Source organism: Podarcis filfolensis (genome assembly GCF_964270895.1).
Source record: "Podarcis filfolensis genome assembly, chromosome: 8".
Taxonomy (NCBI): Eukaryota; Metazoa; Chordata; class Lepidosauria; order Squamata; family Lacertidae; genus Podarcis; species Podarcis filfolensis.
In genome coordinates, this window is record NC_139611.1 from 3313555 (window position 1) to 3331571 (window position 18017).

Sequence of the window (18017 nt, forward strand, 5' to 3'; positions counted from 1 at the left end):
ATCCCGCTTCCCAGAGGTTTTTTAGGGAGGGCGGCACTGCCAGCGGGGCTGGAGGAGGCGGACAGCGACTGGAGGGGGGCTCCTCCGGCGGGGAAGAGGTTTCTACCTCCTGTCTCAGCTGGCCGCCTCGTGCCATGGCAGACGGAGGCTCCGGGCGTGGCAATGCTTCAGAGCGGCATGGTGGAGGCGAGCTAGGGTGGAGAGCTGATGCCAGGAGGCGCCGCGTCCAGCCTCCGCCTCTTCCCTGGCGCCCTCCAGAACTTGGCACCCTGGCGCCCCGCGCCACTACCCTCTATGGGTAAGACACCTCTGTGTTTGACTGCTACCTCCCACAATCCTGAGGAAATAACATGGAGAGAAGCAGACGAGAAGAGCAATTCCTAATTTGTCCAGGTGCTTTGGCCTATGGCTGCCAATACCCTTGACTATTGGCCATGCTAACTGGAGATGATAGGAGCTGTAGTCCAGAGCATCAGGTTGGGGAAGGCTGGCCTATCCAATCTAGTCAGCGAGAGATGACAACACTACTCTCCCAGTACGCAAAATGGCAATGCCATACTCTAGGCAGGAGTCCAGCCCCTGCAGAGAGCTCTGTTGTGGGCAATCTATAGCGGGGCAGGGGGCGGGTTAGTGGGGGCACTGCCACTGCCAGGCCAGTTGGTTTCTATTCATGGAACTGGGAGAGGTAAGCTTCTGCTTTGCCCCATGGAGATAACATTGCAATCCTAGGCATGTCTACTCAGAGGTAAGCCAGCCCCCTAGCCCCCCCCCCCCGAGTTCAATGGGACTCACTCTCAGGTCAGGTTAAATACTAGAACTGTATTGGGCCCTGCCCTGTAGCGTAATAGGAATCCCTTGTTCTTTGGTGTGCGTTTTTCAGGTTTATATTTCGCCCTCAAGGAGCAAAGAACAGCTTCAAAAGAAATGATGGAGAAGACAGTGAGCCAACCCTGACAATGCCTCCCCCCCTCCCGTCTGGATCCCAACATATTTAAAAAGGAAAAAGGCAACCCAGGAATTCCTCATCACAAATATATGTGGCCTATGACTGTGGTAAAATATCAGATATAACTTGTTTTTAAAAGAAAAGTTTATGTGGAGATGGGCTGGGAAGAATGGCCCAGGAGCGCCCTCTGCTGGCTGCGGAGTTCACTAGCCAGAATGAGTGCCAAAGTACGTCATGCATGTACCGGTACCTCTCTATATGTTCCCTTTCATCACTACCACCACTCAATTTGTGGGAGGGCTGGTTTCCCCACCAGGTGCTTTTAATGCTTCAAATTACCCCTCTTGGCTCTTTTTCTGTCTTTGATAGGGAGGAATATGGGACTTACCTATTCCCCTCTTTTCCACCCTACCTAGGGGCAGATATATCAGTAGCAGTGAAAGGGGGGTGGATATGCAACCCTTCCTGTTCCCTGCCCCTCCCTCCACTCTAGATTCCAACTTTGGGGGAGGGGGGAGATATTAATTGAAAATAAGAAGAAATTCCAACATGTCACGTGTGGTTTGAGCATGAGGGGGAAACTCAAAATGGCTCCCTTCCCAACGGCTGTTTTCATGCCTGAGGTGTATGACAAGATGGCATCTCCCTCCTGCTCCACATAAGTTGGCAGCTGAATGTCTTCCACTGAAACTCTGGGCAGGAGACTCTCAGATGTGCCAGACAGGCTTCATGGCGCACACAGCTGTCCTCCACCATCTCTCTTTTCCCTCCCCCATCTGCTGCCTGAAGTGACTGCTTCACTCTGCCTAATTATGGAGCCCACCTTGAATTCATGCCACACAGAGCTGGCTCTAGGTTTGAGGGAACCCTCGGCAAGTATCCTCTGGGATGTCTCCTTCTACATTGGCAATCCCCTTAAGGGACTTAAGTACTGGCAGCAGCCGCGTTGGAGGTTGGTGACAGCTGCCAGCCATTTTAATTACCCTAAATGTCCCTGATGTCCAGGGCATTGTGGGCAATTAAAATGGCGGACGCCTCCCAGATCCCAAGCACTAGCACCCTGCCCACTGCCCAAGGATGCTGACAATGGCCCTGACTCCCCAGGAAGATGGATTGTCCTGTGTGAGCCTCATTGAAAAGAGATTCAGTTACTCTGTCCACTAAATCCACCCTCTTCTGTCCTTGCTCTGTGAACCAGTCAAAAAAGAGTGTTTGACTTGAATGGAGAAGACCCAGGTGTTCAAATCTCCATTCCACTATGATGATCAATGAACAACTTTTGGAGCCAATCACTCTCTCACATCCTAACATTATTGTAAGAATAACACCCAGATGTGGTCCTGCCATTAGGCAGAGGGAGTCAGCTGCCTCAGGCAGCAAATGCAAGAGCAGCACCAGAAGCCTCCCGATCATTTCTCCAGGGCCCCCTAAACCTGTTTGCTCTCAGGTATGATGGAAGATGTTATCCCGATACCAATGTTGGTAGTGGAATTCAGCTGCTGGTCCAATTGGATCCTGTACATAGAAATGGGGGGTTGGCACCACCTTGTCCTTTGCCTCAGGCAGCTAAATGTGGCAAACATTAAAATAATATCCATATATGCCCGCCATCATTGGAGTGTCCACTTACGCATCACCTAAAGAGAGGATGAACGAGGACAGATTTGCATAGAAGTTGCATTTGCTATGCTTAGATGCAAATTTAGAAATAATTACTATAATTTAAATCTCATCAGTGGGGAACAGTGACTCAGTGAACTTATCTGCTGTTACATGCTAACTATCGTTGGGCCCCTCCTCCAAGGCTCTCTTCTCCAGGCTCATGGCTCTTTACCATCCTTCAAACAGCATGGACACCCTCTCCCCACCCCCACCCCAGCCACACTGCCATTTGACATTTCTTCCTATTCAGCAGTAAACTGCTGGTTTTCCTGAGGAAAGCGGTGAGACAAAAAACCCAGTCTCTTGGACCCCTGACTAGAAACCACAGGACCTGCTGGAAAAGGGCAAGTGATAACTTTACTAATACTACATGGTCAGCAAGCAGTGGTGGCTGGTGCCTATTTGGACTGTTAGGGCAGAAGGCAGGGAGCCCAGCAGCAGGTGGCGCCAGAGCCAACTCCTCCTACTTTTGTCACCCACCCCTTTCCTTCCTGCCGAGTTCCACAAGGTGCTACACTGAGACAGAGGAAGAAGAGGAAGCTCACAAGCGGTGCTGCCCCCTGGCCTAGTTGGAGATGAAAAGGCAAGGAGGTCAGGTCTGGCTGAGGGCAGACTGAGCTTGATGGAGCTATCTACCCACATGGACCAGCTTCTATTGCCTACAAAGTGCCCTCTAACTCTGCTTGGAAGGTCCTGCACACACATTTGCTGAGGCTACACAGAAATACTGATCTCAAGAGAATGGCCTCTGTGACACATGGACCTCACCCTGTGCTGTTCCAACCTCCATGCTCCTCCAGGCATTGCTACACTGAGGAGAATGGTTGCCAAGAAGGGGCAAGGCAGCGAAACCAGGGCAAACAAACAGACCAGTAAGTCCATCCAGCTCCCAATAAAAAGCATCACTTCTGACACAGCTCCAGTGTACTCCTCTGATAGCCCCAACCGCACACACAGCAAGTCTAATGTTTCTGGTAAAGTGGGAAAGGGATGTAGTGGCAGCAGCAAATAATCGCCAGGAGTAACTTGCTCCTTTCTCTGCAGATCATAGATTGATGTCACAGGCTTCACGTCACAGGCTAAGAGCCAGACTCTCAACACCTCCACCCAGGCACTACCTGGAGGACCTCTGTAAAGAGCTACAGGTAGTAACAGAGCATTCTCCCCAGCAGACTCCAAGTGTGAATTTTGAAGGACAGCTGTGTTTTGGTTTGCATATTGCTTCAAAAATGTTCATTCAATAGAGTTGCCTTTAAACGCCAACTGAATCCAATTTCTTTCCTCCACCCCATATTCACTTTGTATCAGTGTTCTGCCAATGTGGAGATGTCCTATATGTAGCACTTAAGTATTTTCTAGATTGTCTCCTCTCCTATACACCACCCCATATTTGCAACCAAGTGAGATGCCCACAGTGGCCGATGGTGCGATATGCAGCAAGAGGCACTCTCTACAGTGGCACTCTGACTGTGGAATACACAGATTTGATTGATGCCAATAGGTTTTAGGCCTCTGGTACAGACATATTTATCTACTTAGAGATGTTTGATTAAGTTTCCTGTAAATGCTTTGTCACTCCCATGGTGCTGTGATGCAATATGGCATGATTGTCAGATTTCACTTATTTTTATTATGTGCTCTGTATTTTTTCATTGTAGCCTGATCTTGAACTGATTTTAATAAACGGTGTTCAACACAACATTGGAGAATACTTAGGTTTATTTTGTTCTCTTGTTGCACAAGGAACGTGTCGTATTCCTGTAACATTGGCCGCACGGCTTCCTGCAGAGAAGCAGATCATCAATCCCAGCACTATGCCTTCCTCTGGGGCCGGTGACACCTTCCAGCACCACCTGCAGAGAGAGCAGAGTCTGTAGTTTCATTCAGCCACCTGAAGAAGCTCAACTGCCTGCACCTTTTCAAAGTCCTAGAATTAAGAGCCAAACAGAATGCAGCAACGTGTGCGTCTTAAGCGTAAAGTTCTGCAGCAGCATCTCTCACTCCCCAGGGTTTGAGACCCTTGCCCTGACTAGAGTACTGACACAACAGCAGAAAATACCGCCCCCCAAAAAAACCCCTGCTTTTTGTCTTTGGAGGAAAGTTGCCATCGCTATCAGCAGCAGCCTCTCATCTCATTCAGGGCTAACAGCACCCCAGGAGTGTGATGCCACCGGAAAGTGCTCTGTTGCAGAAGGTCTTGTACAGTTCCCATGCAACGCAAGGCAGCTTCAGCAGGAGATGTTCCCAGTGGGATTGCCTTTCAAATCTACTCATTTCCCCAACTGTTTTACCTGCTGGGCATACGTAGAAGAGCTTTGAGGATTTGGTAAAGGGCCTTATTTTTATTTGTAACGGTAAAGGTAAAGGGACCCCTGACCATTAGGTCCAGTCGTGGCCGACTCTGGGGTTGCGGCACTCACCTCACTTTATTGGCCGAGGGAGCCAGCGTACAGCTTCCGGGTCATGTGGCCAGCATGACTAAGCCACTTCTGGCGAACCAGAGCAGCGCACGGAAACGCCGTTTACCTTCCCGCCGGAGCGGTACCTATTTATCTACTTGCACTTTGACGTGCTTTCAAACTGCTAGGTTGGCAGGTTTTTTGTTTTTTGTTTTATTTATTTTTATTTGTAGCCAGTATTATTACACAAAATTTAAAGTTCAGCAATGTCTGCTTCTCGCTGGTTTGCTCTGGTGTGCTTCTAATGATGTCAGAATCACCTGGGTCAACGATGGTGAGTGTATACACTCTGTAGTACTTTCCACAAGGGCGCTGTGGTCTAAACCACAAAGCCTCTTGGGCTTGCCAATCAGAAGGTTGGCAGTTTGAGTCCACGTGATGGAGTGAGCTCCCATTGCTCTGTCCCAACTCCTGCCAACCTAGTAGTTCAAAAGCATACCAGAGCAAGTAAATAGGTACTGCTGTGGCAGGAAGGTAAACAGTGTTTCCATGTGCTCTGGCACTCGTCACGGTGTCCTGTTGCACCAGAAGCGGTTTAGTCATGTGGGCCACATGACCCAGAAAGCTGTCTGAAGACAAACACCGGCCTGAAAGTAGAGTTGAGCACTACACTCCATGGTCAAGTTTACTGAACTTAACTGTCCAGGGGTCAAAGAATGATAGAATCTTAGTGTTGGAAGGGACCCAAGTGTCATCTAGCCCAACCCCCTGCAAAGCAGGAATCTCAGCTAAAGCATTCTTTACTTTTACCTTTAACTTTCCACAAGTTGTACCCAAATCAGTATTGTTACAGTGGGGCACACCAGTTTTCACCAACTTAGCATAGTACTCAGTCTCTGGTTTCCTTAGAGCTGGACAGCTGGACAGAGCTGGCTGCCCTGCCAGATCATTTTCAGAGTTTGTATACCAGTACATATTTACCACTTTTCTTAACCAGCTGAAGTCTAGAGTTTATGGACTCTGGGACCTTTTTGTCTTCTTAGCGACCACCATCCTGTCGGCTCACATCGACTCTGCCATTACCAGAGATGCACTTTCCATAAAGGGTCTTCTTAAGCTATTCCAACCAGTTGTGTCTTGAAGGCAGACCATAAATACTTACCTGTAGCTCACAAGTCTTGGAAATGGCTACAGCCGCCAGATGCCAGCCAGTGCCTTGATTCCCCCTCACAGACCACATTTTGTGCCACTCAGAGGAATTCCGGAGCATTATGTAGACGTTGATTTCACCTGCAAAGAGAAGGCCACTCAGAAACAGGCATCACGCTGAATGATAAACCGCCACCAAATAGCATTTTTAAAAGTTCAACACACAGAGATTTGGCACAAATGTTCAACACTAAGCTATAAATGTCTTTTCCAGGTTTGGATAAAATGCACAGTAGGAGTGGGGAATCTAACAGGATTGTCAAATGGGAAACTGCACTCACTCACGGGGGGCAGGGAAGGTAGGAGAGTACTGTGGTACCTCAGGTTAAGAACTTAATTCGTTCCGGAGGTCCGTTCTTAAACTGAAACTGTTCTTAACCTGAGGTACCACTTTAGCTAATGGGTCCTGCCGCTGCCGCCATGCCGCTGCTGTGCAATTTCTGGTCTCATCCTGAAGCAAAGTTCTTAACCCGAGGTACTATTTCTGGGTTAGCGGAGTCTAACCTGAAGCATCTGTAACCTGAGGTACCACTGTAAGTGGATAATTCTGCAAAAGACCCCAGGTTTGCCCCCGATGGCACCTCCAGGTAAGTCTGGGAATGTTCCCCTTCAGAAACCCTGGAGAGTCACTGCCAGTCTTTATACAGTGGTACCTTTGTTCTCGAACCTAATCCATTCCGGGAGTCCGTTCGACTCCAGAAACCATTTGGACCACATCAGTGAGGCTGAGATGAGGGCCTTGTTGTCTGGGTAGCCCAGGACCTCCATACACACCGCCTAGGATTGTGCCTCAGGGAGGTCACTTTGGTGCTGATAACGCAGCAGTTTTACTTTATCCCTAAGGCACACTCCGTTGTTTGTTGAGACAGATAGATGCCAGCAACAGGTTACCTACAGACTAAGGTGCTTGTGTTTCATTTATTCCAAACATAAAATCCCTCATCAGCACTAGGGCCTTAGAGAACTCTGGGTCACCCAGTTTTGGGAAATTGGGAATTAGGGTCTCAGCTGGCAGTCCAGAACTGTTGCACACAGACAAGCCAGCCGCCTACTGGCAGCCTCATCCACACACACTCCCTTTTATACAGAAGCCACTTACTCATGAGAAGGTCCCCTGGGCTGTACCAGAATTTGAGGCACCTGATGCCCTGCACAACTGGGCTGACCAGAACAGCCTTTTGACTAGAATTGTGGGCCAAAGGCATCAGGGAAAGGTAGCCACCTGGTGAAGAGATGACACAGGTATAATTTGGACCATCATGACCCTTCACATAAGACCAACAATCTGGAGCTGATGTTGGGAAGCCCCCCACCCCCCCACCCCACTCAAGACAACCTGTAAATGGGATGGGAGGAAGAATGAGACATCAATCATTAAAATGTTCCCAAAAGCAGAGGTCACTGCCACGAAGCAAAATGAAGTAACTGCTTCTCACAGCAAAGGGAGGAACTCAACACCACACACTTCCAGTTGCTTCATCAGCAGATTTCTACTTGCCATATAGAATTTTTCTCACAGGCCCATATAAGTTCAGCACAAACCGATGGGCCTGGTGAACATTTAAGGCTCCGAACACTAATCTGGGGGTTGCCATCTGATTGGATTTTATTCTGATCCTGATCTGATTTTAGGATGTATTTTAACTGATTGCCTGGTTTTATGTTAATGTGTTATACATTTGATGTTAGCCGCTCTGAGCCCGGTTTTGGCTGGGGAGGGCGAGGTATCTATTATTATTATTATTATTATTATTATTATTATTATTATTAACCTCTCCTATCCTCCCTCCACATGCTGTTCTGGGGCTCTCCTGACCCTCCAGAGAGGATAGCAGAGTCAGGTGCAGGGGGGAACCCCCACTGTGTTTGTCATAGTCCTCGCAGAGGGCCAGAGTTTGGCCATCACCAAGAGAGCTCAAGTGGAAATGGATATGGAAACTCCACCATCTCCTGATTTAAGAGTCCTGCTGGATCTGACCAAAAGGTGCATATAGTCCAGTACCCAGTCCCACTTGTGTGAAAAGCACTCTCTCACTTGAGTTCTCCTTGCAATTGGGACCCAGAGACTTACTGAGAGCGCAGGTAACGTATAGCCCTTCTATGGCTGGTAGTCAGCAATGGTCTTATCCTCCGTGGATTTGTCCAATCCTTTTTTAAAGCTGCCCAAATTGGTGGTCACTACCACAGTCCTGCTACAGTGAATCCCTTAAGCATTTCTTTTTGTCTGTCCTGAACTCCCACCACTCAGAAGACCCTGCAGCACACCCCAAAGTGGAGCAGGAGCTGCATGAGAGCGCAGGAGTCACTTACCACCTGAGGTTGTGCAAGGCATTCCAGGGGGGCTTCCACCTCCCCCAGTCCTAACGAGCTGCTCCTGCCCCTCTTCAAGCACCCAGTCCAGGTCATCCTCCTTGCTTTGCTCCCAGCCACACAAATTCTCCTCAAAGGGACAAAAAGTGGTCAGAGGCTGTGGAGCTTTCACAGTTCTTGGGGGGGCCACTTGGTTATTTCCTGCCCTTTTCAGAGCAGAAGGCAGCCCTTGGAGAAGAGTGGACAGCCTGGACATTCCAAATGGCAATGGTTTTGCTGCCTCCATTTTGTCTGCCACATTTTCAACTGGGGAAGCCTCATCCATGTGGCCTATAAATTCATGATCAATTTCCTCTGATAGAGCAACACTCAGAGATGCTGGAGTTGCCATTATCTCTGCTAAAGACCTCTTGCCAACACGGTGGGAGAAGTTAGGGTTGTCTATAGGGGGCACCCCATTTTCCTTGGACTTCATTTTCTCTGTATGGTTTCCAGACATTTCCTCCAGATTCACTACAATTTGGGTCTTGGAGGAGTGCCTGGGAAATTTTGTAGAGGGAGCCTGTAGCTCTCCATTTCCCATTCCTACAAGAGGAAACCTACTGTGTTCATGCCCCACCTCTGGTCTTTGGGTTCCATGTTCAGGCTGGAATTGTGTGATTTTAGTTTCTACAGCATGCTCCTCACGGGATCCCAGGGTGGAAACTCCAATTGCAGCTGTCTTGTGCGATTCAGGAGCTGCTTTGCTGGCATAGATCTCTAGAGCAGCTTCTCCACTTTTCTTGGAAGATCTCCTTGTAGCCTCTTTTGCACCTGTCAATAAGGTCGCCTGGTTTCCCCTTGTGTCTAGAGGACTGGTACTGGATGCTGATGATGCTGACACCATGTCCACTGCAAGAATCTTTGCCATAGATGTCATGGTTTCTTTCCTGGGCTGGCTCCTGGTAGGCTGTCCTCTTAAGTTTATGTGTTTGGGAGACTTTAGCGAGCCAATAGTCAGGAGCAGAGCCGTCCCTTCAGCAGCAACTTGGGGCAATCCTGTTGGTTCCATATCTAATGAGGGAGATTGTGCCCCATTTCTGCCAGCTGTGGCTTTCCAAGTTGGAGTTGTTGCCAAGTTCATCACATGGAGGGACATGTCTTCTGTGGCATTTGCTGGTTCAGTCATTTCCCCTTCTGCAAGGGTTTCTTTAAGCTTAGAGGAAGGTTTTGTTTCCATGGCTGTTTCCAAGAATTGTGTAGGTGGGCTCTCAGTCTTCATCACAGGTTCTGTTCTCCTCAAAGGAGAAGAGCTTTGGGGTCCCTTTAAGGCTGGTTGGCTAGAAAGCAAAATGGTGGATAAATTGTAAGAGCCAGCAGTAACAGATCCTTCATCACTTGCCACAGTCCTCTTTGGGGTCCTTGTCTGCATCAGTTGACTCACCATTGCTGATGAAGTGTGGTCTTTAGGAGGAGGACTTGCTCTTCTCACTGGCAGAGAGTCCCCTTTGGAGGTAGGGCTATGATCTCTCTTTTCTGATCCTGAATGTTCTTGGCTTGTAGTTTCCAATTTGGGCAACACGCGTGTGGATGTTAGTCCATATTCCGTCCCAGGTGAAGAGCCTGCCAATTCCCCATTGCATGGTCTTTGGGGTGCTGCTGCTCCTGGCCCATTAGGATTCCTGATCTGCACCACACCAGGGAAGCCAGTTGTTACTGAGGGGGTAGAAGAACGCTGCCATGGAGTACCTGCCACCCGGTATTTAGGTCGGGTGGGCAACTGGTCCTCAAACGGCTCAGGGGAAAGCAAAGATGCTTTCCAATGAGTCTTGGCTTCTTCAGAGTGTCCAGTTCTAACTTCTTTTTCATGGCTCACCCTGAATTCTTGTGCTGTAGATGGCCACATTGTTGTAATGGACGCTGTTTCTAAAGTGTGTTCAAATTCTTCCCCGTGTAGATCTGCAAAGGGGCCCCATCCTGGAACATGGGCACTAGGGCCATAGACTTTGGTGTTGCTTGGTTGTTGCAACCATGAAGTTTCGTGTCTTGTTTCAGCGGGTCTAGGGGTGTGGGACAGAGGAAGAGGAAATGTTCCCTCTGTAGGATGTATAGCCTGGTTGGTTTCCATTGCCAGTGAAGCCCAATCCTGTGAAGTGGGAGTTTGGCTTGGCAGTTCTGCATGGACAAGGGTCTGCTCCTCAGTCTCCAGCTCAGGTTCAGTAACTTGCACTAAGAGAGGCCCTGGTGGTATGTGTGTTGTAAGTGCCTCTTTTCTGTAGCCCTTCCTGGCCAGCTGAGCAGCTGACCGATCAAACTGTTCCACTTGGGTCTGGTTGCTCTTTGAGTAAGTTGCTACATTTAGCTTGGAAACGGCAAGAGGGCCTATGACAGAAGCCCAAGGGGATGGGGCTCCAGCAGTTGCCTGACTAAGGTAGTTTTCCTGAGCCTCTGAACTTCCAAGAGAGGGAAGCCCCTGGGTAGCAAACATGCCAGGTTCCAATCCATGTCTTGTATACTGTTCTTTGCCGCTAGAAGATAGCACGTCGGTTGGCCTGCTCCCTTCCTTGGTGTGGAAGCTTTCCGTTTCCTTTTTCATAATCTCACTCTGGCTCTCAATTGTGCCAAAGCTTCCCAGGCTTTCCACTTCACTGTGTTTGGTTTCTTCCAGTCCCACCACACCGGAGGCTGTGATCAAGTTCCTAGAGGCTCTTGGAGAGGCTGTTGTGTATGAAGACCCTGCTTCAGCCTGGACTACAGGAGTTGTAGAAGCAGTGCTACCTGTTTCATTTCTAAAGATGCTTATGGTCTGAAGAAATAGCTGAGCCAGCTGTTTCCCAGTTTGGTTTTCCATCGCAGAGAAAGGGCGGTCCTCAGCTGGGCTTGGGGAACCATGTCTATCCTCGGTCTCACTGCTTCTCATTAATGGGGAGCTTCCAATCTCCATAGTAGTAGACAGTTCTCCTCTCACCATAGTAGTAGGCAGTTCTGTTCTATGCTCTATATGCATGGCTCTTGTTCTAGAAGGTGTCCAGTCCAGAGCTTTCTTACCAAGTCTTGTGGCAGATCCCTGGACCGTTTTCATTGGAAAGGCGTCTGGGCTTTTGGTCAGAAAGGAAAGCGAAAGCTCCACCTCCGGAGCACTGCTTGTCGTTACTTCTACGGGGGTTTGGTCACTTGGTATGTAGACCTCCTCATAGCTTGGAGTCTGGCTTCTCAACTCCCTTGCACTACTGGTGGGATTCTGCAGAGTTTGCGGTTCAGAAGTCTTCTGGGCAACACCACTCACTGCCATTTCTCCAGATACAGTTTGATGCAGCATCTCTTCTGTAACCACTAGAGATTTTTTACTCCCTTCTGCTTTACCAGGGGTATGTTGAAACATTGTCCTTTGCATTTGCATCTTTGGCCCAGGTGACCAAACCTCCCTTGTCTGGGCTTCTGTGGTACTAATGTTTTCACCAGCAACCTTGCTTGATGGTGTGATGGTCCCCAGAGGCTCTCTGGCAGGATGTGGCATTTCCTTGGAAGACGCTATAGAACTGAGATTCCAGGCAGTAGATACTTTGGGTTTGTTTTGCGTTGTATGGGGCTTAGGTTCACTTGGCATGAAGTCCATTACATTCTCTTTGATGACTCCCTTGGTAGATGCCTCTGAAAACAAATCAATTAGAACTTCTGTCATTTATCATACATGTTCCCAGCCACATGTTCCTGTGTCATGTCACATGTCCTGTGTCAAAATCTTCCCAATTTCTTGAAAGTTTTCTTCCCCTTTGAAAGATGCTTCTGTGTTGTAGCCAACATTAGTCAAAGCAGACCCACTGAAGTCATTGGTTGTGTACGCAACTTATACTCAAAGCACATTCTTTCCTTCAAAGAATTCTAGGCACAGTAGAGTTTACAATTCCCAGAAACCCTTAAACTACAGTGCCCAGAATAATTTGAGGGAAAGAACATGCTTTCAATGTATAGCATGCACACAGCATAGACATGACTAACTCAGTTCCATTAATTTCAGTGAAACGTAGTTGGATACAACCCTCAATTATTCTCCCTCATTCTCAGGCCACTATAGAATTTTGGCAGGAATGGGGTTTTTGAGCTTAACTTTTGTTATGGTCAATGTTTTTCTTCCCATAAACCTTTATTCAGAAGTCTGCAGCCTTCCTGGCTGCTCAAACCTCCTGATCTGAAAAAGCTACATGGAGGTATTATCTCACAGGCACCCAGGAAGGCTGCAGAGTACAGATCTCTGGTGAGCAGATTTGTAGAATGAAAGAAAGGACACGCCCACAACACCCTTTGGCTAAACTCAGAAGTAAGGCAAGTGCAACACAACCCCTGCTCCACACCCACGAGAATTTCACCAAACTATTCTCCCTTTTAATAACCTGCAAATGCAGTTCCTTCTCTCATTAACTGAGGGAGAATGGCTTTTTAAAAAGCATAAGAAATTTAGCACAGCACTGCTTCACCCATTCTTAAGTTGTGTGCATCAGAAGAGATGTGTACATGAACACAATTATGTTTATCATGCCAGGCACATTTGGAGCATCATAGCTGGCTTCTGTTGGGGACACTCAAGAGCCAACCTACGACTCCCTTGATATTTAAGGTGAGAAACAACCTTAGCTTTGTGGGGTAGAGAAACCAAGAAACTGAGGGTTCATCCAGACTTCTTTTAAAGCTCTGTGTCTGGGGCTTTTTATTATTTTTGTCCCAGTGCCTTCCCTGGGAAAGCCCGCATTTTACTACTAAATCAAATGAAATGGTCAACATATGGAAAACTCAATTGCACGCACGCATAAGCGTTCAAAATATAGGATTTGGGAAACTAAGCTTTGTTGAGTCTTCATTTTCTTACCTGGCTGTGCTGCAGCTTGAGAACATTTATAAAGCTTGTTGACTCTGGCAACATCTGAATCGCTCAGGTTCCACCTTTGGCCAAGAAAGGTCAGGGAACTGGAGAGTGGTGTTATGGTGGGTGAGCCGGACATGCTGAAGGCATTCCTAGTGGAGGCAAAGAACAAGATAAAGCAGTGCGAGCCACTCTTGTACATACACAGGTGGACTATCCTGGTTCTGCTTAACATAGGAAGGTGCTTTATATCTAGCTCCATCAAGCTTAGTACCACCCACTCTGACCGGCAGCAGCAGCCCAGAGTCTCAGGTACAGAAGGGCCTTACCTGCTACTCAACCCTTTGAACTGGAATGTAAGAAGCTAAGAAGAGCCTGCTGGCGTCCAAGAGCACATCCCGTCGGTGGCAGCCAGTGACTGGTATTCAGAAGCACTACTGCCTCCAGACTGGAAATCGCCCATAGCCAGGATTCTTCATGCAAACAATGCGTTCTTGCTCTCAAGTCATGGTCCCACCACAAGGGTCCCTATCACCAGCCGTCCCGTCAGATAGCCAGTGTAGGTCACGTTCTTCAGACACAGTGACTCAGACATGTCCCATGGCTTACTAAAGAATATGCATGTAAGAACAAGGAGCATGAATGGCAGGCTCCAAACAGGTTGGAAAATTCTGCCCTTACTAGAAATGCCCCTGTTTTTGCAGACAGTCACCCAGAACATGCAACACCCCTTTGGCAATGTGGAAATACCTGCCCTGGCCCCACTCCACTGCCAACGAGAGGCAGCACAGGGTTCTTCACATGTCCCCAATATTTTCTTTATAATACCTAGGAGCCTTCTTGTAGGTTTGCTTACCTGCCATAGTGCATTACAGAGGAGTAGTCATAATCCACCAGCATGTTGGTATTCCAAGACTTCATGAAGTTTATTTCAAAGCCTGTGAATCCAAGAAGGGGATTAGGTCTACAAGCAGGAGGGTCTCAGCAGCAGTGGATAACAAGCATTCAGAGTCCCTGGTCCCACCATTACCAGTCAAGATTTCGTCCCAGGAGATGCTGATGTACTTGTCCCGGTCTGCCCTGGAGTGCTCATGCCAGAAGCCCACGACATGCATGAGCTCATGCAGTGCCACCCCCTTCCCCTTGCGGAGGCAAGCGGGCGCTAAGGAAACCACCTGCATCCCACCAATGCGCCCAACACTGGAGAAGCAGCTGGAGAAAGAGAGTGAAAGAGACGCGTTAAGAAGTTGTATTGCAACCAAACAACCTATCCCATGCCTAAGGAGCCAAGGCTCATAGGGTACCAGCCTGCCTATTTAAATATAGATAGCCGCTTTGTGGTAGAAAAAGCAAGGGAACACAACAGTACATAAAATCTGCATTGGAAATCTACAGAAAGGTCTAGCAATAAAAAACAAAAGCAATATACTAAAATGATAACAACCCTCCAGTAAACTCCAAGAGCCACAAAAAGCACAATGTTCTAGTAACATTGAGAAGTAATCTTCAAACCCATCAGTGTGGTAGGCCTTTTGGATGTCGCTGGAGAGGAAATTCTACAACCATGGTGCCACCACTGAAAAAATATTCCATGAACTGAATCAGAATATTTTATAAATACAACATCCAGCAAATAACCAACTTCTGATCCACAAATTAGGTCCATACATATGAAGTACAGAAAACTTTATAAGCCAACACTCAAATTTGCTAACTTTTGACATGCACCCCCAAATGAAGTTTTGAATTTGAAACCAGGACTTCAAAATTTGATTGTTCCACATCTGTTCAAGGGGAAATTCTACCAACTGGTTAAAATATTTCTTCAGAAGTGTATTACATGTTGTTAAAAGCAGCTCCCATATACTACCCAGAGTTGGCTATTATTGAAGAATGTCATTGCATGTCTAGCATAACTGCAAATATCCAAAAGTCAACATTTCCAAGATCCTTTTCAGCACATGGCCCATCCCAAAATTTTGATTTTGCCTTTCTAGCACAGGCTTGCCCAATCTGGTGCTCTCCAAATGATCTGGGACTACAGCTTCCATCGTCCACAGCCGGCATGGTTATCTGCATATTAGGCCAGGAAGTTGAGCTGCAGAACAAAACTGGAGGAGGCAGAGGCACTGGAAGGAAGAGAATCTAGCTTTTGCAGGAGGTGGGTCACCCACTAGGAGACCACCCCATTACTCCCCAGTAAGATACATCTTGTAAGTCACTACTAACCCAGAGAGCGGGGCAATGGCAATGAAATCTCTCTGGTTGGAGTAAGGGACAAACTTGATGCATGTGAACTTTGAAAAGTCTTCAAATGCTCCCTTGAGTATCTTCACGCTGGATTCGTCTGGCAGGAATAATAAGAATACAGGCAAGAGCAGTGTCAGAATGCTCAGAGCAGAATCCTTTTCCTTAGAATAAGAGCACTTAGCAAGTTCAGCTTATTTTCTACACCATTAATCAAATGCAAGACATTTAAGTAGGCCTGTCCCCTCCTGTTGCACACATCCACACACCCTCAGCTCCTTCCCTCGTCCCTGCCCCCCAATCATAGTCATCCAAGGGAGTCAACGCTATCCTGGTAGCTTGCTCTCATTCCAATGAGAACCAACGAGGATTTCCTGGAGCCAGAAGTGGCGGCAAAGAGCCACAGAGTTAAGTCATGAAATCTGTTCCCACAGGATGTCATATTGGCCACCAACTTAGATAAAAGATAATTTGACAAGTTCATGGAGCATAAGGCTAACAATGACTAGTAGCCACGATGGCTGTGTTGGAAGCAGAATCCCCATCATGTTCTACTTTGAGAACTACAGTTCTAACAACCATTCTCTTTTTTCCAGGGAACTGTGGGAACTGCAGCTCTGTGAAGGAAATAGGGGTCTCCTGGCAACTCTCATCACCCTTAAAATACCACCAGTTCCTAGTGCTTTGGATGCATAGCACAGATTGGGGCGGGGGCCAAGTTATTCAGCACCTTGGTCATTCAAAACTTGGTCTACCACAGCCCTCCCAACCCAACACCAGTAGCAGCCCCAGAAAAAAAAATGGAGGTGGGCACAGGCGGGGCAAAGTATATTTCTAGATGGACAAGCTGTTAAGAGCTCTGAAAGAAAAATAACAGTAAATGTTAATGACAGGAGTCCAGCAATTAGGGAGGGGCGATTGCCCCTCTGTCCCCCTGGAATTGCCCGTGCCCGTGCCCAGTGCTCTCCAGATGTTGTGGGCTATGTCTGGTTGAGGCTGGTGAGAACTGTAGTACAAAACATCTGGAGAGCACTTGCTTGGGGAGAGAAGGCTGCTTTGCCAGAAAGGTGGAAGATGGATCCACTTGCTCCACAACTGGACTCCATCCAGTCTCCATCACCTCTCCGTCAGCAGCAAGGCTGGGCGAATCCATCCATTTATCTTTATTCTCTCACTGTCCCAATCCCAAGTTCATTTCTCCACACCAGTTTATGACTTAAAAACTGCTCATGAAAATTCATCAGCATTTCACTGCTAATTTCTCCCAAAAGGCACATCTTTGTATGCACTTTTGCCCAGCTTAATGTCTTTCTGTATGTTAGTTTCACAAGCACGTAAGTTTTTATGCACACCCACCTTGTGTACACATTTTTGCAGGTATTGCCAGCCTACAAAACTGCACTGAACAGTCAGAGAAGTGCTAATTTTGAAGGATGGCCATCCGCTTGTGTATTTTGGAAAGTGCTAATGGGCAAAAATTGCCTATAAATGCAAAGTGTGGGCTTATCCACACTTACCTTTCCCTGGTCCATGCTTTATAGCTTCCTGTCTGAATCCCCCCCCCCTTTGCTCTGGAGCTTTCCCCATGAAAACCCCCACTCTTTAGCACTCAATCGGAGCAAATGGCAATCTGCAGAAAACCCAACTGCTGTTTGCTCCAATTCAGCTTTAAAGAGGTTTTCACAGGGAAAGCTCTGGGGCAAAAAAAAGGGGGGTTCTCAAACAGAGAGCTTTAAAGCGTGGAACTGTGCCTGGAAAGAGCAGGACAAAAGGTAAAGTATGGGCAAGTCCTGAATCAGGTTTCTACCCAATCTCTATGTAACAAATGCCATGTTTGAATGGGCCACAAGATGGCTGAAGAACGCCACACAAAATGGATGCTGTTAATGAACAATTGATGAACTATGTTGATCAAAGAGCTAATGGACTGTTCATGTTCTGGCAAAAGTACTGTACCTGCAAGGAAGCGTAAATATTATGCAATGCTAGTTAAAAACAATGAGTATCGTACTGTGCCAAAAGTTACAGAAGACCAGGTACAAACAATGAGAGTTGTGATATGCCAAGAACATGCTAAAGACAAAGGACTGCCAAGAACATGCCAAAGGCAGTGAGAAATGCTAAGATTCAGATGAACACCAAAAAAACCTACGTAAGACTGAGGCTTTTCAGATGAGTCTGTGTGTCAGACGCAGCTGGGGCCTCGCTGTCTGATCACCCAGGACTCTTACCGGAACTTGATCACTTCCAGGAAAGAGGCGGTGAGTATGTTTGCGTGTGTGTTTGTGTGAGTGACAGAGTGCATGTTCCCTTGTCTTGTTATGTGTTATGTTTGTTAATCAATAAAGAAATGTTACGTAGAAATTCCAACATATTGGTTGTCTGACTGCTTACTTGTGTTCTTCCT

General features: G+C 47.5%; 1 protein-coding gene and 1 long non-coding RNA gene across 2 annotated transcripts in view; one reads left to right on the forward strand and one right to left on the reverse strand.

The window, feature by feature from the left end:
* The window catches only part of LOC310769933, a 228647-nt gene that overhangs the window by 77938 nt on the left and 132692 nt on the right, over positions 1 to 18017 (forward strand). The window lies entirely within an intron of this gene.
* Positions 4312 to 14569, reverse strand: ASTL (astacin like metalloendopeptidase). Its single transcript, XM_083625748.1, has 7 exons — positions 14394 to 14569; positions 14220 to 14301; positions 13370 to 13515; positions 8527 to 12156; positions 7316 to 7438; positions 6170 to 6297; positions 4312 to 4461 (listed from the first exon to the last, which is right to left on the reverse strand). The coding sequence occupies exons 1-7, from the start codon at positions 14542 to 14544 to the stop codon at positions 4327 to 4329; spliced, it is 4395 nt and encodes a 1464-aa protein (XP_083481874.1). The 5' UTR covers positions 14545 to 14569; the 3' UTR covers positions 4312 to 4326.

Excerpts from the sequence above, each read along its gene's own strand:
- ASTL (XM_083625748.1), bottom strand. The coding sequence starts at position 14,544 with ATGCAGGTGGTTTCCTTAGCGCCCGCTTGCCTCCGCAAGGGGAAGGGG. Across the intron at positions 12,157-13,369 it reads TCAAGCTGCAGCACAGCCAG|AGGCATCTACCAAGGGAGTC; the intron begins GTAAGAAAATGA and ends ATTTGTTTTCAG. Across the intron at positions 4,462-6,169 it reads CCAAGACTTGTGAGCTACAG|GTGGTGCTGGAAGGTGTCAC; the intron begins GTAAGTATTTAT and ends CTCTCTCTGCAG.